Below are 13643 nucleotides of genomic sequence, written 5' to 3' on the forward strand. Positions count from 1 at the left end.
TATGATGTGCTTTTTTTTTTTCTCTTTTTTCTTAAATAATTTAAAAGTGAAGTGCACCTTTGGAATTATGAAAGTTCCAGCATACCAAATGCATGTTTGAATCTGCTGTGATGGTTTTCTCTGAGCATGCCGAACTGCACCTTTAGCGCTGGAGGCGACTGGAGACTCACCTGCTTTTCCAAGCAGGAGCCTCGCGCACGGACACGTCGCTGCGTGGGGGTCTCGGGGTCAGCTTCGCCCTGTGTTCCAGCCCTATAAGGGTCAAGTCCTGGTCAAGAGGTGCTGGGTGAAAGAAGAGAGACGATTCATTTAAGAGCAACACAGACAAATCTTTTGCTTTGTTTTTTCCCCTACAACGAGATGAGCTGAAAGATTTGCACAAGAGGAGAGAGTGAGCTGTGTGTTAGCAACCCCTGTGCTCCTGGCCGGGACACTTGCGGGCCCGCACGCCTTGTCTGCAGGCGGCGACCAGCCACTGGGTCTGGTCCTTGTGCCTGTATTATCATACTAAGACCTGGCGTCCTGACAGCTCAGACGAGCAAGAGTCTCCTTCGCTAAGATGTCTTTTTTAGGCGGAGCTCTGTCCTGCCCAGACTCGGCCCCGCCCGGAGGACAGAGCGTCCCCAGCCCCGTCCCCACGCCGCGAGCCGCCCGCGCGCAGCGTCGCGGTGACGCGCCCTCCTCTCGCGAGAGCGGGCAGCGCGCGGCCGGCGGCGGCCGCTCCCCATAAATAGCGGGGCGAGGCCGGGTCTCTGTAAGCGGCGGCGGCGCCCGAGCTCGGCCGTGGGACGTGTTTCTCCCTCCCGGGTGAGTACGGCCGTCAGCGGCTCTCCGGCGCGGCTCTGCGCGGGGGTGAGCGGGGCGGCGGGAGCGCTGACCCTGCGGGGCCGACTCCGCAATATGGTGGAGCGGGCGGGGGCTGCGGCTCGCCGCGGGGCCGTCCCCGCCGGCTCTGTGGGCGCCTCTGCGGTCCCCTTGCCCCAAATCCCGGGGTATTTCTGTCGGCTGCTTGAGACACCCTTGTGAGCAGGAGGCCCCGAGATGCTCGTCAGCCCACGGCAGAGGCGTTGGCCTGCGGCGGCCCCGGTGACACCGGGCCTGGGGCGCCTGTCGGGGGGAGCCAGGGCCGGCTGGTCGGCTCTGCCGTGGGGCTCATCGTGCGTTCTTCTGCTCTCCAGCTGCTTTCCATAGCCAGAGGGGAAAAGCAGAACTTAAATTTGTGACTTCCTTTCTCCACTTTCGCCTTCGGGTGTGTTTGTTTTCTGTCTCTGAAATACACTTTTGTACCGTGGGCTTTGATTCAGGCATCTTGCTCACCCGCCCTGACTTCTGCCAGAGCTGAAACTGTTCAGGGGATTTCTGAAACTATGCAAGATTTTATCTGTCTTCCATGTCTTAAAGAGCAGGAATAACTTCACGGTCTAATTCCTGGTGTAGTGACTACAATTCGAACCTATGCAGTGTGTGGCTGGATCTTTTGGGGCACGTTATTAATACTGAATAATCGTTAAAGTAAGGGCCCTTCTTCCTTCAGAAGCCAGATCTGTGATGCTAGCCTCTTCTGTTCTACAGCATGCTTTGCAGTTTGAAGTGAACTTCAGTTTCACTCCAATCTGAGTTGTAATGCTATGTGAGAAAATAACATATTTCTGGGGGTATTTCAGTACTTGATAAATATAAGGAAAACTCTGTTATTGCTGTAACTCATGTGTGTTACTTGCTTGTATGTTCCATGTACAGTGATTAATCTCATTGCAGATGTTACTTTATGGCAAAAATGTGCAAATATGCCTGTAAAATGTTAATGGCATGCCTTTGTCCTTGTTCCTCATTATGTAACAGGGAAGAGTTTTATTTGACCCCAGGCAGAATACTAACATGCTCCTTTTGATACTCTCATAAGTGTCAGAGGGAAAGCTGCTCTTGGCTCTTGGACAAACCAGCAGAAAGCCTTGAAAATCAGTAGTTTCAAGGACTGACTTTTAGCGTGTCCTTTCTGTTGCTTTCATGTATGCAGGTTCTTCTGGAACTTGTGTCATATGAAACCAGCAATGCAAAAATTGCTTCTTGCATATTTAGCTCAGCCTACCTGCACACTTAGGATGACAGTGCACTTCTGTGTGTTTTCCTTATGCGGTACTGCAATACCCCTCTTCTTTTATAAGAATCATATGGGGAGAGCTGTTGGTATTTTCTCTATAGGAATGCACATTGGAAAATAATTGAATAGCATGGGATTGTTGACTGACTGGTGCCTGCAGCCTTTTTCAACATGGGATGGGTAATAATTAGGTCTAAACAAGCGTAAAGGAGGATTATTTTCTGCAGTGGGGAAGTCCTATGTTCTGCATATTAGAGGAATGCTAATTTTTGAGCAACCTGAGCAGGGGGAGCCCTCTGTGGGCATCAAGCATGGCACTAAAGATAATTAACTCCTTGTGTTTAGTGGAATGATTTGTGAGAATTGAGCTGAGGTTACTGAAATGAATACTTCACCTCAACCTTTTATGTGTTTTCAAGATTGGGACAGCAATGGTGACTCAAATTTAAAACTCAACTCCCTTATGTTAACAGAGGATCTAATCTGATTTAAAGATATCGGTGGATTCTTTGTCTGATTTAGAGACATCCTAAACTAGAGTTTTAATGACTTGTTGGCTTGTATTTCTTTGTCCTGCCTCAACAGACAAGCCCAAGTGTGTCTGCTTCTTCTAGAAAAATGAATTAATCCACCAGTTTGTAACTCTTTGGTAATTCTGCAATGACCTGGTTTACCTCAAAGCCTGTCTCTTCCATGTGCTCTGCTTGTGTTGCCTAAACCAAATGAAGTAATTAGGGAACAAAATTTTGGATTTCTGAATTGCCACAATTAAATGTAATTCCTGTGTGTAGAATGTGAACATCTTAATCCCTTCAATAACTGGCGTTGATTAGAAAAGGTTTGTTGGTTTCGAAGTCTGGTGATGAGATGAAGTGGATATGAGGATGCTGTAGCTCACATATGCTTCTTTCACAGGCTGTGTAAGATTCAAGACCTGAAAAAATGGCATTGGCAGCAATTGATCCACAGCAGGTAGGTCTGAGTGAGCCCCATGTTTTTTTGTTGTTGTTGTTTTCAGGAAAACAGGAGTCAACTAACCTCTTTCTCTTTTAAACAGAACATTGTATCAAGGGTTGTCAACCTTCCCTTGGTGAGCTCCACCTATGATATGGTGTCCACAGCTTACACCACCACAAAGGATAACTATCCTTGTCTGAAGTCAGTATGTGAGATAGCAGAGAAAGGAGTGAAGACGATTACTTCGGTAGCCATGACAGGTGCTATGCCTATCATCCAGAAACTGGAACCACAAAGTAAGGCAAAGATGGAACTGTTCAATTCAACTGTTGGCTTTATATATCCAGATGCAATTACAGTTTAGCATGGCCTTGCTGTTTCAGGTAGCTGACTGAACCTGTTGCTTGGCTTGAGTAACTGATTACAGATAGCTATGATTTAACTACAACAACAAAAAACATATTTCAGAGCCAAAGCTAATTCCAGCTTTTGTAATACTAAACCGACTCCTCTTGATATGTGAGATGGTTACCTAGTCTCTTGCTCAACACCCTCCTCACCTTTCACCTGGTTTCAAATGCTACTTTGTACTTTCTCTCACTGAGAACAGCTTGTGGTTAAATTTGGGAACTATGTCACAAGGCTGTTGTAACCAGGAGCCTGGTTTCATGAAATGGCAGGCAGCCAGGTGCTTCAGCTTGTTCAAACAGGTACTTATAAGGTATCAAATAAATGTTCTCTGTCTGCAAGTGAGCTTTTTTTCCTGGCACTGTAAACCTATATTTTAATAGAGTTTTACTGTTTTACTGCCTCAAGTCTCACTGAAAAGTGGAGGAAGCTACTTCAAGAGCATTGTTGCATGAGCTCTGGTTCAAGAGGAATTCTTAATTGGAGTTATTTACACTAAGGAATAAAAACTAAAACCAATTATTATAATTTCTTTTATAGTTGTAGTTGCCAACAACTATGCTTGTATAGGTCTAGACAAAATTGAAGAGAGACTGCCTATACTGAATCAACCCACTGACAAGGTAAGTTCTTTCTGTGTACATGTGCCAAGCAGAAGAACTATACTCCCTTCCTCTTTGCTGTTATTATTGAAAATACAGGGAGACAGATTTCAGTAAGCCACACCTGAAGTACAGCATAGAAGCAATGAGGAAATGAAGGGTGTTTCTGTAGAAGAGTTTGCCTTTGGGAGGCCATTAAGCCTTTAAAAACAAAAAAACAAACAACAAAAAAAACCAAACAAAAAACAAGCATTTTCCCACTATCTGTCTATAGCTGCTGTTCATTGGTGGGCGTCTTTTTGAAAATTTGAGTCCTTGTCTCTTTCCTGCTCAGTGTGAAGCAAATAGTGCTTGTATTACATTCACTGACGTGTTTTGAGCTGAAGGCTCTGTGGCAGTTATCTTTTGTTTTGTACCTGTGTCTTCAGGGCAGAATTTCTCCTAGATAATCAATGCTTGTACAAGCTCAAGCATAAATGTCTATTTCCTAGATTTATGTAGGTTTCTCTAGAAAATATTTCTAGTGAATCAGCCCGTTTCCCTATGGCAGGTTGTTGCCAATGCCAAGGATGCAGTTGTTGGAGCCAGAGAAGCTGTAGCAACCACTGTGACTGGTGCCAAGGAAACTGTTGCTCACACAATCACTGGAGTTATGGGCAAGACAAAGGAAGCAGTGCAAGACAGTGTAGAAATGACCAAGTCAGTTGTCAATGGCAGCATTAACACTGTCCTGGGAAGTCGTGTGGTGCAAATGGTGAGCAGTGGAGTGGACAGTGCTCTCACTAAATCAGAGACCCTTGTAGACCAGTATCTCCCACTTACAGAAGCAGAACTAGGTAAGACCAATTCAAGGTTGTTCCTGTGTTGTGGGGTGTGGTGTGTTTTGTTTGTTTGGGTTTTGGTTTTGGGGTTTTTGTTTGTTGTTGGAATCTTTGTATTGGAAAGAAGCAAGCAGTCATCCATTTATTACTTATGTGGGGAGAGAGCATGTACTGCCCAAACTGCCTTTTGCTGTGCTGGTTGTAATAGCATCTTCCTCAGAGTGAAAATAAGAATTTCCACTTATGGTTTATCAACAGACACTGGTGCTAAAGGATTACTAAACAAGTCCAGTATTCAGCTGTTACTAAGCAAATAAAACTGCCTCAGACCTCTTAAGTTTTCTTCCTGTGGTCAACTTGCTTCCTTTCTATATATCTAGAGAAAGAAGCTACAAAAGTTGAGGGTTTTGAAGCTGGAGTTCAAAAGCCAAGCTACTACATTAGACTAGGATCCCTGTCTTCAAAGCTCCGCACACGTGCCTACCAGCAAGCCTTAAACAAAGTTAGAGATGCTAAGCAGAAAAGCCAGGACACGATCTCTCAGCTTAACCACACTGTCAGTCTGGTAAGTCTAAGCTTTCGCTTGAGGTATATAAAGCAAATGTTGGCATGGCTCTAGGGTACAGACAACAGCCAAAAGAGGTGCAGGAAAATTGTAGTAGCGCTCTGAATAAATGCATTTTCTAAATGTAAAACATTTCTAATTTTGAGCTTTTCAGCACCATTCAGCAGAGGTCCTGCATCAGTCTGAGATGTAAAATAAGCAGCAATTGCTTGTAATTTTAAATAACGAAGAAATAGAAGTGACATGTTTAAAATTGTTACTGTTTTAGAGAGCTGGGTTTGACACAGACTTCATTCAGTGAAGACATCTCACAATTTTGAAACACCTCAGTCACAGAATCACAGAATGTTAGGGACTGGAAGGGACCTCAGAAGATCATCTAGTCCAATCCCCCTGCCGGAGCTGGAACACTTAGATGAGGTTACACAGGCATGTGTCCAGGTGGGTTTTGAATGTCTCCAGAGTAGGAGACTCCACAGCCCCCCTGGGCAGCCTGTTCCCAGTGCTCTGTTACCCTCACTGAGAAGAAGTTTCTTCTCAAATTTAAGTGGAACCTCTTGTGTTCCAGTTTGAACCCATTACCCCTTGTCCTAACATTGGTTGTCACTGAGAAGAGCCTGGCTCCATCCTCGTGACACTCACCCTTTATATATTTGTAAACATGAATGAGGTCACCTCTCAGTCTCCTGTTCTCCAAGCTAAAGAGACCCAGCTCCCTCAGCCTTTCCTCATACGGGAGATGCTCCACTCCCTTAATGATCTTTATTGCCCTGTGCTGGACCCTCTCCAGCAGTTCCCTGTCCTTCTTGAACTGAGGGGTTCAGAACTGGACACAATATTCCAGATGTGGTCTCACCAGGGTGGAGTAGAGGGGCAGGAAAACCTCTCTGGACCTACCAACCACCCCACTTCTAATACAGCCCAGGATGCCATTGGCCTTCCTGGCTACCAGGGCACAGTGCTGGCGCATGGTCACCCTGCTGTCCACCAGGACTCCCAGGTCCCTTTCCCCTACATTACTCTTTAACAGGTCATTCCCCAACTTATACTGGCACCTGGGGTTGTTCCTGCCCAGGTGCAAGACTCTACACTTTCCCTTGTTATATTTCATTAAATTTTTCCCTGCCCAACTCTCCAGCCTGTCCAGGTCTTGCTGGATGGGAAGTCCTTTAAGTGCTTTTTGTTAATAAAATGTTGGATTTTATATGGGCTTGCTGTTCTTTCTGTGGGTGTCTTCAAGCATTCTTGGGTACTTCTGTAGTCTTGTCCTGTAAATAAAGGTATATTGTTAGGATAAACTGCATAAAGAGTCTTTGCCTTCTATACACTTTCAAATACTTGTGTAGGATGTTAGTGTGGGAGGGGGAAGTAGTGGAGGCAGAGGGATACAGTATGTAACATCTCAAAACTGCTCCCAGTTTTCTCATCTTGGAAGAGAAGTAACATAGTATTATATTCCCCAGAGTCTTTTATACTGAACTTTTAAAATATTTAAAAAGGAGGTTACGAAGCAGGCAACTTAGGGTATCCCTAATGAACTGTTTGGACTCTTTGCTTTACTTCGTTTTTTGGCTGTATTTCAGATCGAGTATGCCAGAAAGAACATGAATAGTGCCAATCAGAAACTTCTTGATGCTCAGGAAAAGCTTTATCAGTCCTGGGTAGAATGGAAGAAAAATACAGGCCAAAATGATGGTGATGAACTGCATAGTGCTGAGGTAAATAGATGTAAATGTAACCCAGGAATAAATTGATTGTATGCTGTCAAGATAATGGCAAACTAACAGTCCCCAAAGCGTGCAGAATCTTAACAGCACAGAAGCTGTGCAAATGTGGAATCTGAATGCTGAACCTTGGGGCAGCTGACTAGTAACCATAATGAACAGTAGGGGACACCTAACTCTTAAATGAACCTACTTCCAAACATTCTGGGATTCATTCTTGATTCATTCTTCTTTCAAGAGAGTGCTCACCCTGTTTACCGTGTGAACAAGTATTGGGATATGCGTATCTAGATGAACTAAGACTCATCTGATATGGCCAAACCAGAAATAACAATTTTTCAGCATAAAGCAGTCTTAGGCACAGACTCTGAGTCTTATATGTGGCTTTATTTAGTGGATTTTTGACTAGACTATACTTTCCTGCTGTGACTTCTTATCCAGAGTTCAAACAAGAGCTTATCTGTCACTGGGAAGAAACTACCAATGCTTCTGTTCCACAAAGTACTTGACCATTGAAGAAATATCAAGTACTTTCAAGTCTCTGGCCCTTCAGACTTCAGACATTTTTTTAATCTGCTATAGCTTTACTTTACTTGTATCCCCTTTACTTTGCTTCTTTATATATCTTGAGCAACATAAAGCTGCCACTGTCATAAAAAAATACTAATGTGCTGTTATGTGTTTTGTTTCCAGCACATTGAGTCAAGAACTCTGGCTATTGCACGGAGCCTCACTCAGCAGCTACAGACCACCTGCCTCACACTGGTCTCAAGCCTACAGGGGCTGCCACAGAACGTGCAGGATCAGGCTTACAGTGTTGGGTCAATGGCAGGTGATGTCTACCAGAGCTTTCGGTCAGCATCCTCCTTCCAAGAATTATCAGACAGCTTTCTTACCACTAGCAAAGGACAGCTGAAGAAAATGAAGGAGTCTCTGGATGATGTGATGGATTATCTTGTTAACAACACACCGCTCAACTGGCTGGTAGGTCCCTTTTACCCACAACTGCCTGACATTCAGCATGCTGAGAGCAAAGGAGAAGGAGAGAAAAACTCCAGCCAGAAAGACAAACAGCCTGAACATGCTACTGAATGAACTGCATAGCATGCACGTACTCTGCTGACTGACCAAACAAGTGGCCTTAGCAAGTGTAGCTGTCAAAAAAGCCTTGGAGAAAAATCCATAAAGAGTGGGGGAACAATACACAGAAAAGACATTCCCATGCATGGGCTGTATTGTCCTGCATAGATAAGCTACTTGAAAAAATCAAACTGCCTTGAATGCCTAAATATTGGCAGCTTACAGTTGTCAAGATGCCTTGTTTGTCCGTCAGGAAACCTCACCATGCTTACTGATGGCATTAATACCATTAGTCTAAATGAAACCTACCACAGTTAAAAGCATTTGATTTGTTGCTTAATCTGTACCAAAATTATGTAAAAGCCTGCCATACTATGAAATGCATTTAAAAGCCCTGCAGTCTAGCTAGGTATGCTTTAATTCTATGTTTGCTGCAGATCACGTTTTATTATTATAGATCTGACTGTCTCAAATCCTGCTACTACACAGTTCATGACAAAGGTTCTGTGAGTACAGAATTCCAAAGCTGAAGGTGAGGTTTCTGAATGAGTCAGCTGGAGTTACTTAAATGCTGCAATAGTGCTAACATTAACTATATAAACTTAACTATTGTATAACACAGTAACCTGACCACAGAATCATAGAATATCTCAAGTTGCAAGGAAACCAAAAGGATCATCAATTCCAAATCCCTGCTTCTTGCAGGACTGCCTAAAAGTAAACATTATGACTAAGAGTGTCATCCAGATGCTCCTTGAACTCTGGCAAGCTTGAGGCTGTTACCACTTCTATGGGGAGCTTGTTCAAGTCACCAAACAAATCATTACCAGTACAATTTTTAAAATACGCAGTATAAAGACAAGATTCATGCTGTTTGTACCCAGGTGCCTGCTGGTTTTTTTTTGTAGCCATCTTTTTGTAATTCATTTTGTATGTTAGTAATAAATGCTTCAGTAGCCAAAGTCTGTGTCCATTTCAGTGATGTTAAAAAAAAAAAGAAATGTAACTTGCTGTTCTGGGACTCCTTCAGACTGGGTCCAGCAGAAAGCAAGCTTGAAATGTGGATGAAATAGACATGCATTATGTGTGGATGCATAGATGAGCAAGATATTGCTGGAGCATTTCCTTCCTCCTTTTGAGTTACTGTCCATCCTTCCATTCAGTCTTAACTTTATTGCTGCTTTTTTGGTGCTTACTGTTGCCTGCCTTTAATTATGATGTGAGCTGATGTATGTTCTAGTATTGAGGAGAGCAGGATATAGACAAAAAACCCCTGTCCTGCCTTTGCACTCGGTGTTCTTTGTGTGTGCATGAGACTGCCAGCTACCTGCTTTGACTGCTGGCTCCATATAAGCAATATATGCTCCTCAGCTGCAAATACCAGTTTTAACCTGTTTGACTTTATTTACCCTCTTTTGAATCTGAGTGGCTAATTAATGTATACTAACAGTCGGCTATTTGGGTAGAGTTGTTCCTCAGTAAATCCTGTGATTCCCTCCCCTGGAAGATAATTACAGTCACTAAGAAAATACCTTTACTGGTTTAGGGCTGTCCAGGTAAGTTGTTTCTGTGTTCTTAATGCATGCTCCATGCAACTTGGAGTTGCAATCATTTAGTGTAGCAATACTGGCCACTGTTTTCAAAGAGGTCACCAAATAGCATGAAGCAAAAATGGAGTTCAAGGAAGCTTGTCACCTAGTGACATGTTGCTACATGAAACAATACCTCTACGTAGTACAATGTGAGCACTAAAGCAAGTTACATGTAGTCTGGCCTTCTAATGTGCACAGTGTTTTGTTAAATGTATTTCTTTTCATACCAAGATGGAAATTTTCTTTTGGGTAATACAGTCTGATGACTAAAAATAAGTGCTTGATTTGAAAGGGCACAAAATAAGAACCCTCTCTCAAATGGCTAGTGGTTCATTTCTGAAAACACACTAAGGAAGAAAAAAATAGATTAATTAAATGTTAGTATTGACATTAACATTTGTATATGAAGACAGTAAAACACCGAAGTATGTTTTGCACTATTCAATGCAAGGATTTTGCAGCTTTTGCATTATTCTGTATAAATTTTCTAACTGCATCTTACGAAGAAATGTCATGAAGAAGAGCTGTATCTGGCCTTATTGTTTGTTGTGATAATTGACTTACTGCTTTGTTTCAACTTCCTATCAATGGTGACATGTGATAAAGTGAAGGTCCTTTGCCTAAGCGAGACCGTAACACCGAGGGCTCTGCATTGTTTTAGTTAGACTGTGCCAGATGCTAATCTAATACAATTTAGCGTGTTCAAAACTGAGATAAACCATATTGACATCAACCCTGTTTTACTCTGATGCTGACAAACACACTCCAATTTGAAATTATTTCATGGCTATGAACATCTTACTAGTACGTTAAAGGAGTCAGCTACTTAAAATGTGTGCATTAAGGAGAAGAAGCAAGCACAAACCTAAATTCAAGCTATTATCCTGTTGGCAACAGGAACAATATGAGTATATGTAATAAAAGTGTCTTAAATCTAGGATATAGTAAAATTTATCACTGGTCAGACACAGTTACTGAACATGGTCATGTGCCCTGCTCAGCCTAATTACAGAATAAAACAACTTGTTTAAACCAGCTATTTGGGCACATTTTTAAAAGAGTTTGCGTATGGACTACTTGCCCTTAGTCTTGTTAAGACAGCTCCATTTGTACTGCAGTATGAAATAGAGTCATGTGCTGATAATGGGAAAACTTGTCAATTTCTCTAAGTGCAGTAGAGTTTTAGGTAAACTACCATAAGCAGAAGGATGCAGGATTATTCTTGCTGGTAGAAAGATGTGCTTCCTAGTGCCTTTTGTTTTTTCGGAGGCAAAGATTACATATCTCATTTTGATCAAGCTTAGGTTCTCAGAGTGGTCTACGCATTTTATTATATTCATACTAGTGCCTGGTAAGTGACAGGCTGCTTAAATTCTTCTGAAGCTCAGTTTTAATTAATATTTTAATCAATATTTCCAAGTCCCTGGTGCCCTATGGCTACCTGCTCTCTGAGAACTGACTGATTAACGTTCAGTGCTATGTACAACCTGATAGCTGAAACAGTAATTCCTTTATTCTTTGATGCATTCTCTACTGACATGTCTTCATAGGTTTGTTTTGCTTATTGTCTTCCATAATGGTAAGTCATAAGCAAGGTGTTTTGGATTAAAACCATTTCGCCTGTCAGTTCTGAGCTTAATTAACACAAATGCCTTGAAGCCTCTTCAGGTTGCTGCTTCTTTGTACATGCAGAACCGAAGTCCTGTCGGCATGTAGCAATCGTTATGTGCTGATAATGTGTCTGGCTCCAAGTATGTCACATCAGCAACATTAAAGCTATCCATTAATCAAACTACAGATATAAGTACTTTTCACCTGGGGCAAAAAACTTTTGGTTATGAGTAAATTGCTTAATTATATCCCATTTTTCAGAAGTGCCTATGTAATCTAAGTCCTACTAAGGGGACTTAAGGGTTGGGACTTAAGCTCCTAAGTGTCTTAGCCAACATTTTTAGAAGTGTGTAACATCCATATATCCACTAAGGTCTCTGGCAATTCCTGAAACCTGATGCCGCTTAACAGTACAGAATACTATGCATACAGTTAGAACAGAAGCCAAAGTGGGATTGCAGTTCCAGACATTTGTTTCATCAGGAAAGGCTTGATGTCATAGACAGGCAGAGCAGTACAGAGCCATCCATATAAAGCTCCTCAGGGCAGATTCCTTTGTATAGACCATTGTTTCCAAGGAAAGAAGAAAGGCAAAATAAGTTTAGAAACTTCCTTTCTTAATTTTCCAGTTGCCAGTTTCACTAAATACACTCCACAAAGTTCAGCTCTGTTTCACCTCTACTATAAAATCTTGTCTTCTACCCAATGGATCTACATCTTTGGACTATCTTAATGCTACGTGTGACTGAGCATATTTTACTCTGTATGCAGTATTTTGGGCCTGATTTCTCAAGAGGCTGAGCATCTTCATCTCCTGACTTCAGTGAGGAGTACTGCAAAAATTTCTTTAGTTTTACTTTTAAACTGATTGAAATTTCATTCCTACACAGGTTCCAGATTTCACTATTACAGACCTGTCTTCAGAGTCAGATGATATCCCAGATATTTTGGATTTGGATGAAGATGATCAACAAGACTTTTCACGCACAAATGGCCCTTACACCACAGGGCAACGAGCTGAATAGAGAGAAGCACAAAGCTTTCTTCATACAATGTACTTTTGCCATGATATTTCTCCTTTTTAAAAAATGAACTTGCCTAGCTTAGGAATTTTGGGGATATTTTTTTGTAATCAATACTGTTTCAGTTAGCTGCATAAAAATTCTGATTTTATTTTCCACCTAAGGAATGCATGCTATATCAATTCATTAACGTGGGTGTTGAGCTCCCATTCTACAGGCCAGGTATAGCCTAACCAGCATATTCAACTTCGATCTAATCTTTGTTAATGATTTGTTCTCCTGCTGGCAGCAGCCATGAGAACACTCCAGTGCTTTGCATAAGGGGCTGCCAACAAAAGGAGTTGAGGAGGATTTGCCTGCAAAATTTCCCCTTTCTGTCTACGTGAAAAGCACTTCTGCATCTACCTCTTTGCTGTTGGAAGGGGTAAGAGACTTTGTCTCAGATTCTCTCAGGTTATTTTTGGTAGAGTCTGTAGCTACCGAGCTTTGAATCTTAGAGCTTCCCTTTGGCAAGAGTGCTTTATGCACAAAAGGACTCCCTGTCTCTCTACATGCCTTCTGTGTGCAAAAATGTTGGCCATCCTGATGCTATCAGTTGTCAGGCCTGAGACTAGAAGAGGGTAAATGCTTAAAAAGGAAAGTCTTCCAGGAGTAAGGATGAGAGCTAAAAAAGAAGGGGGAAGGGGCTGTAAAAAGTGAGCAAAAATGCAAGGCAAAGACAAAAACAGACGTGGGGGAAAAAAAAAAAAGGCAAAAAAAGACAGAGAAGCTAGGGTTACTTCTGGTGACAGTGTTGATCTTTTTATGTTTAAATAAAATCTCAAATATTTGCTTAGGAATGTCGAATCTGCATTTGCTTGCATGCAGTGATTTCTGTAGGAGCTGGGGCAAGCGGGAGTGGGGCTGGAGAAGGTTTCCTATGTTTTTGAGGATGGGGCCAAACTGATGCAGAGATGCCCTTGATGCTGTGGGGTGACCGCAGCCAGCCTGGAGATGTTGCACAGCGCTCATTTCTTTTTGTACAGCCGTGGAAACGCTGCAGGGCTGCTGGCATCGCTGTCAGGCGTATGTAATGCTTGGTGGTTGTGAAAACTTTGGCAGTCTAGTCACTGAAATGCCTTGGAATAAAAGTTTGAACTGGAGAGCCTGGTGCCAGTGCG

The 13643-nt window shown here is 42.5% G+C and overlaps 1 protein-coding gene across 1 annotated transcript; it reads left to right on the forward strand.

The window, feature by feature from the left end:
• The first annotated feature begins 673 nt into the window (after nucleotides 1-673).
• Nucleotides 674-13616, forward strand: PLIN2 (perilipin 2). The gene is made up of 9 exons (XM_080362403.1): nucleotides 674-807; nucleotides 3017-3073; nucleotides 3159-3354; nucleotides 4007-4089; nucleotides 4619-4904; nucleotides 5270-5454; nucleotides 7038-7172; nucleotides 7872-8162; nucleotides 12352-13616. The coding sequence occupies exons 2-9, from the start codon at nucleotides 3044-3046 to the stop codon at nucleotides 12484-12486; spliced, it is 1341 nt and encodes a 446-aa protein (XP_080218529.1). The 5' UTR covers nucleotides 674-807; nucleotides 3017-3043; the 3' UTR covers nucleotides 12487-13616.
• Nucleotides 13617-13643: the final 27 nt, after the last annotated feature.

The sequence above is a fragment of the Nesoenas mayeri genome (genome assembly GCF_963082525.1).
Source record: "Nesoenas mayeri genome assembly, chromosome: Z".
In the NCBI taxonomy this organism is placed as follows: domain Eukaryota; kingdom Metazoa; phylum Chordata; class Aves; order Columbiformes; family Columbidae; genus Nesoenas; species Nesoenas mayeri.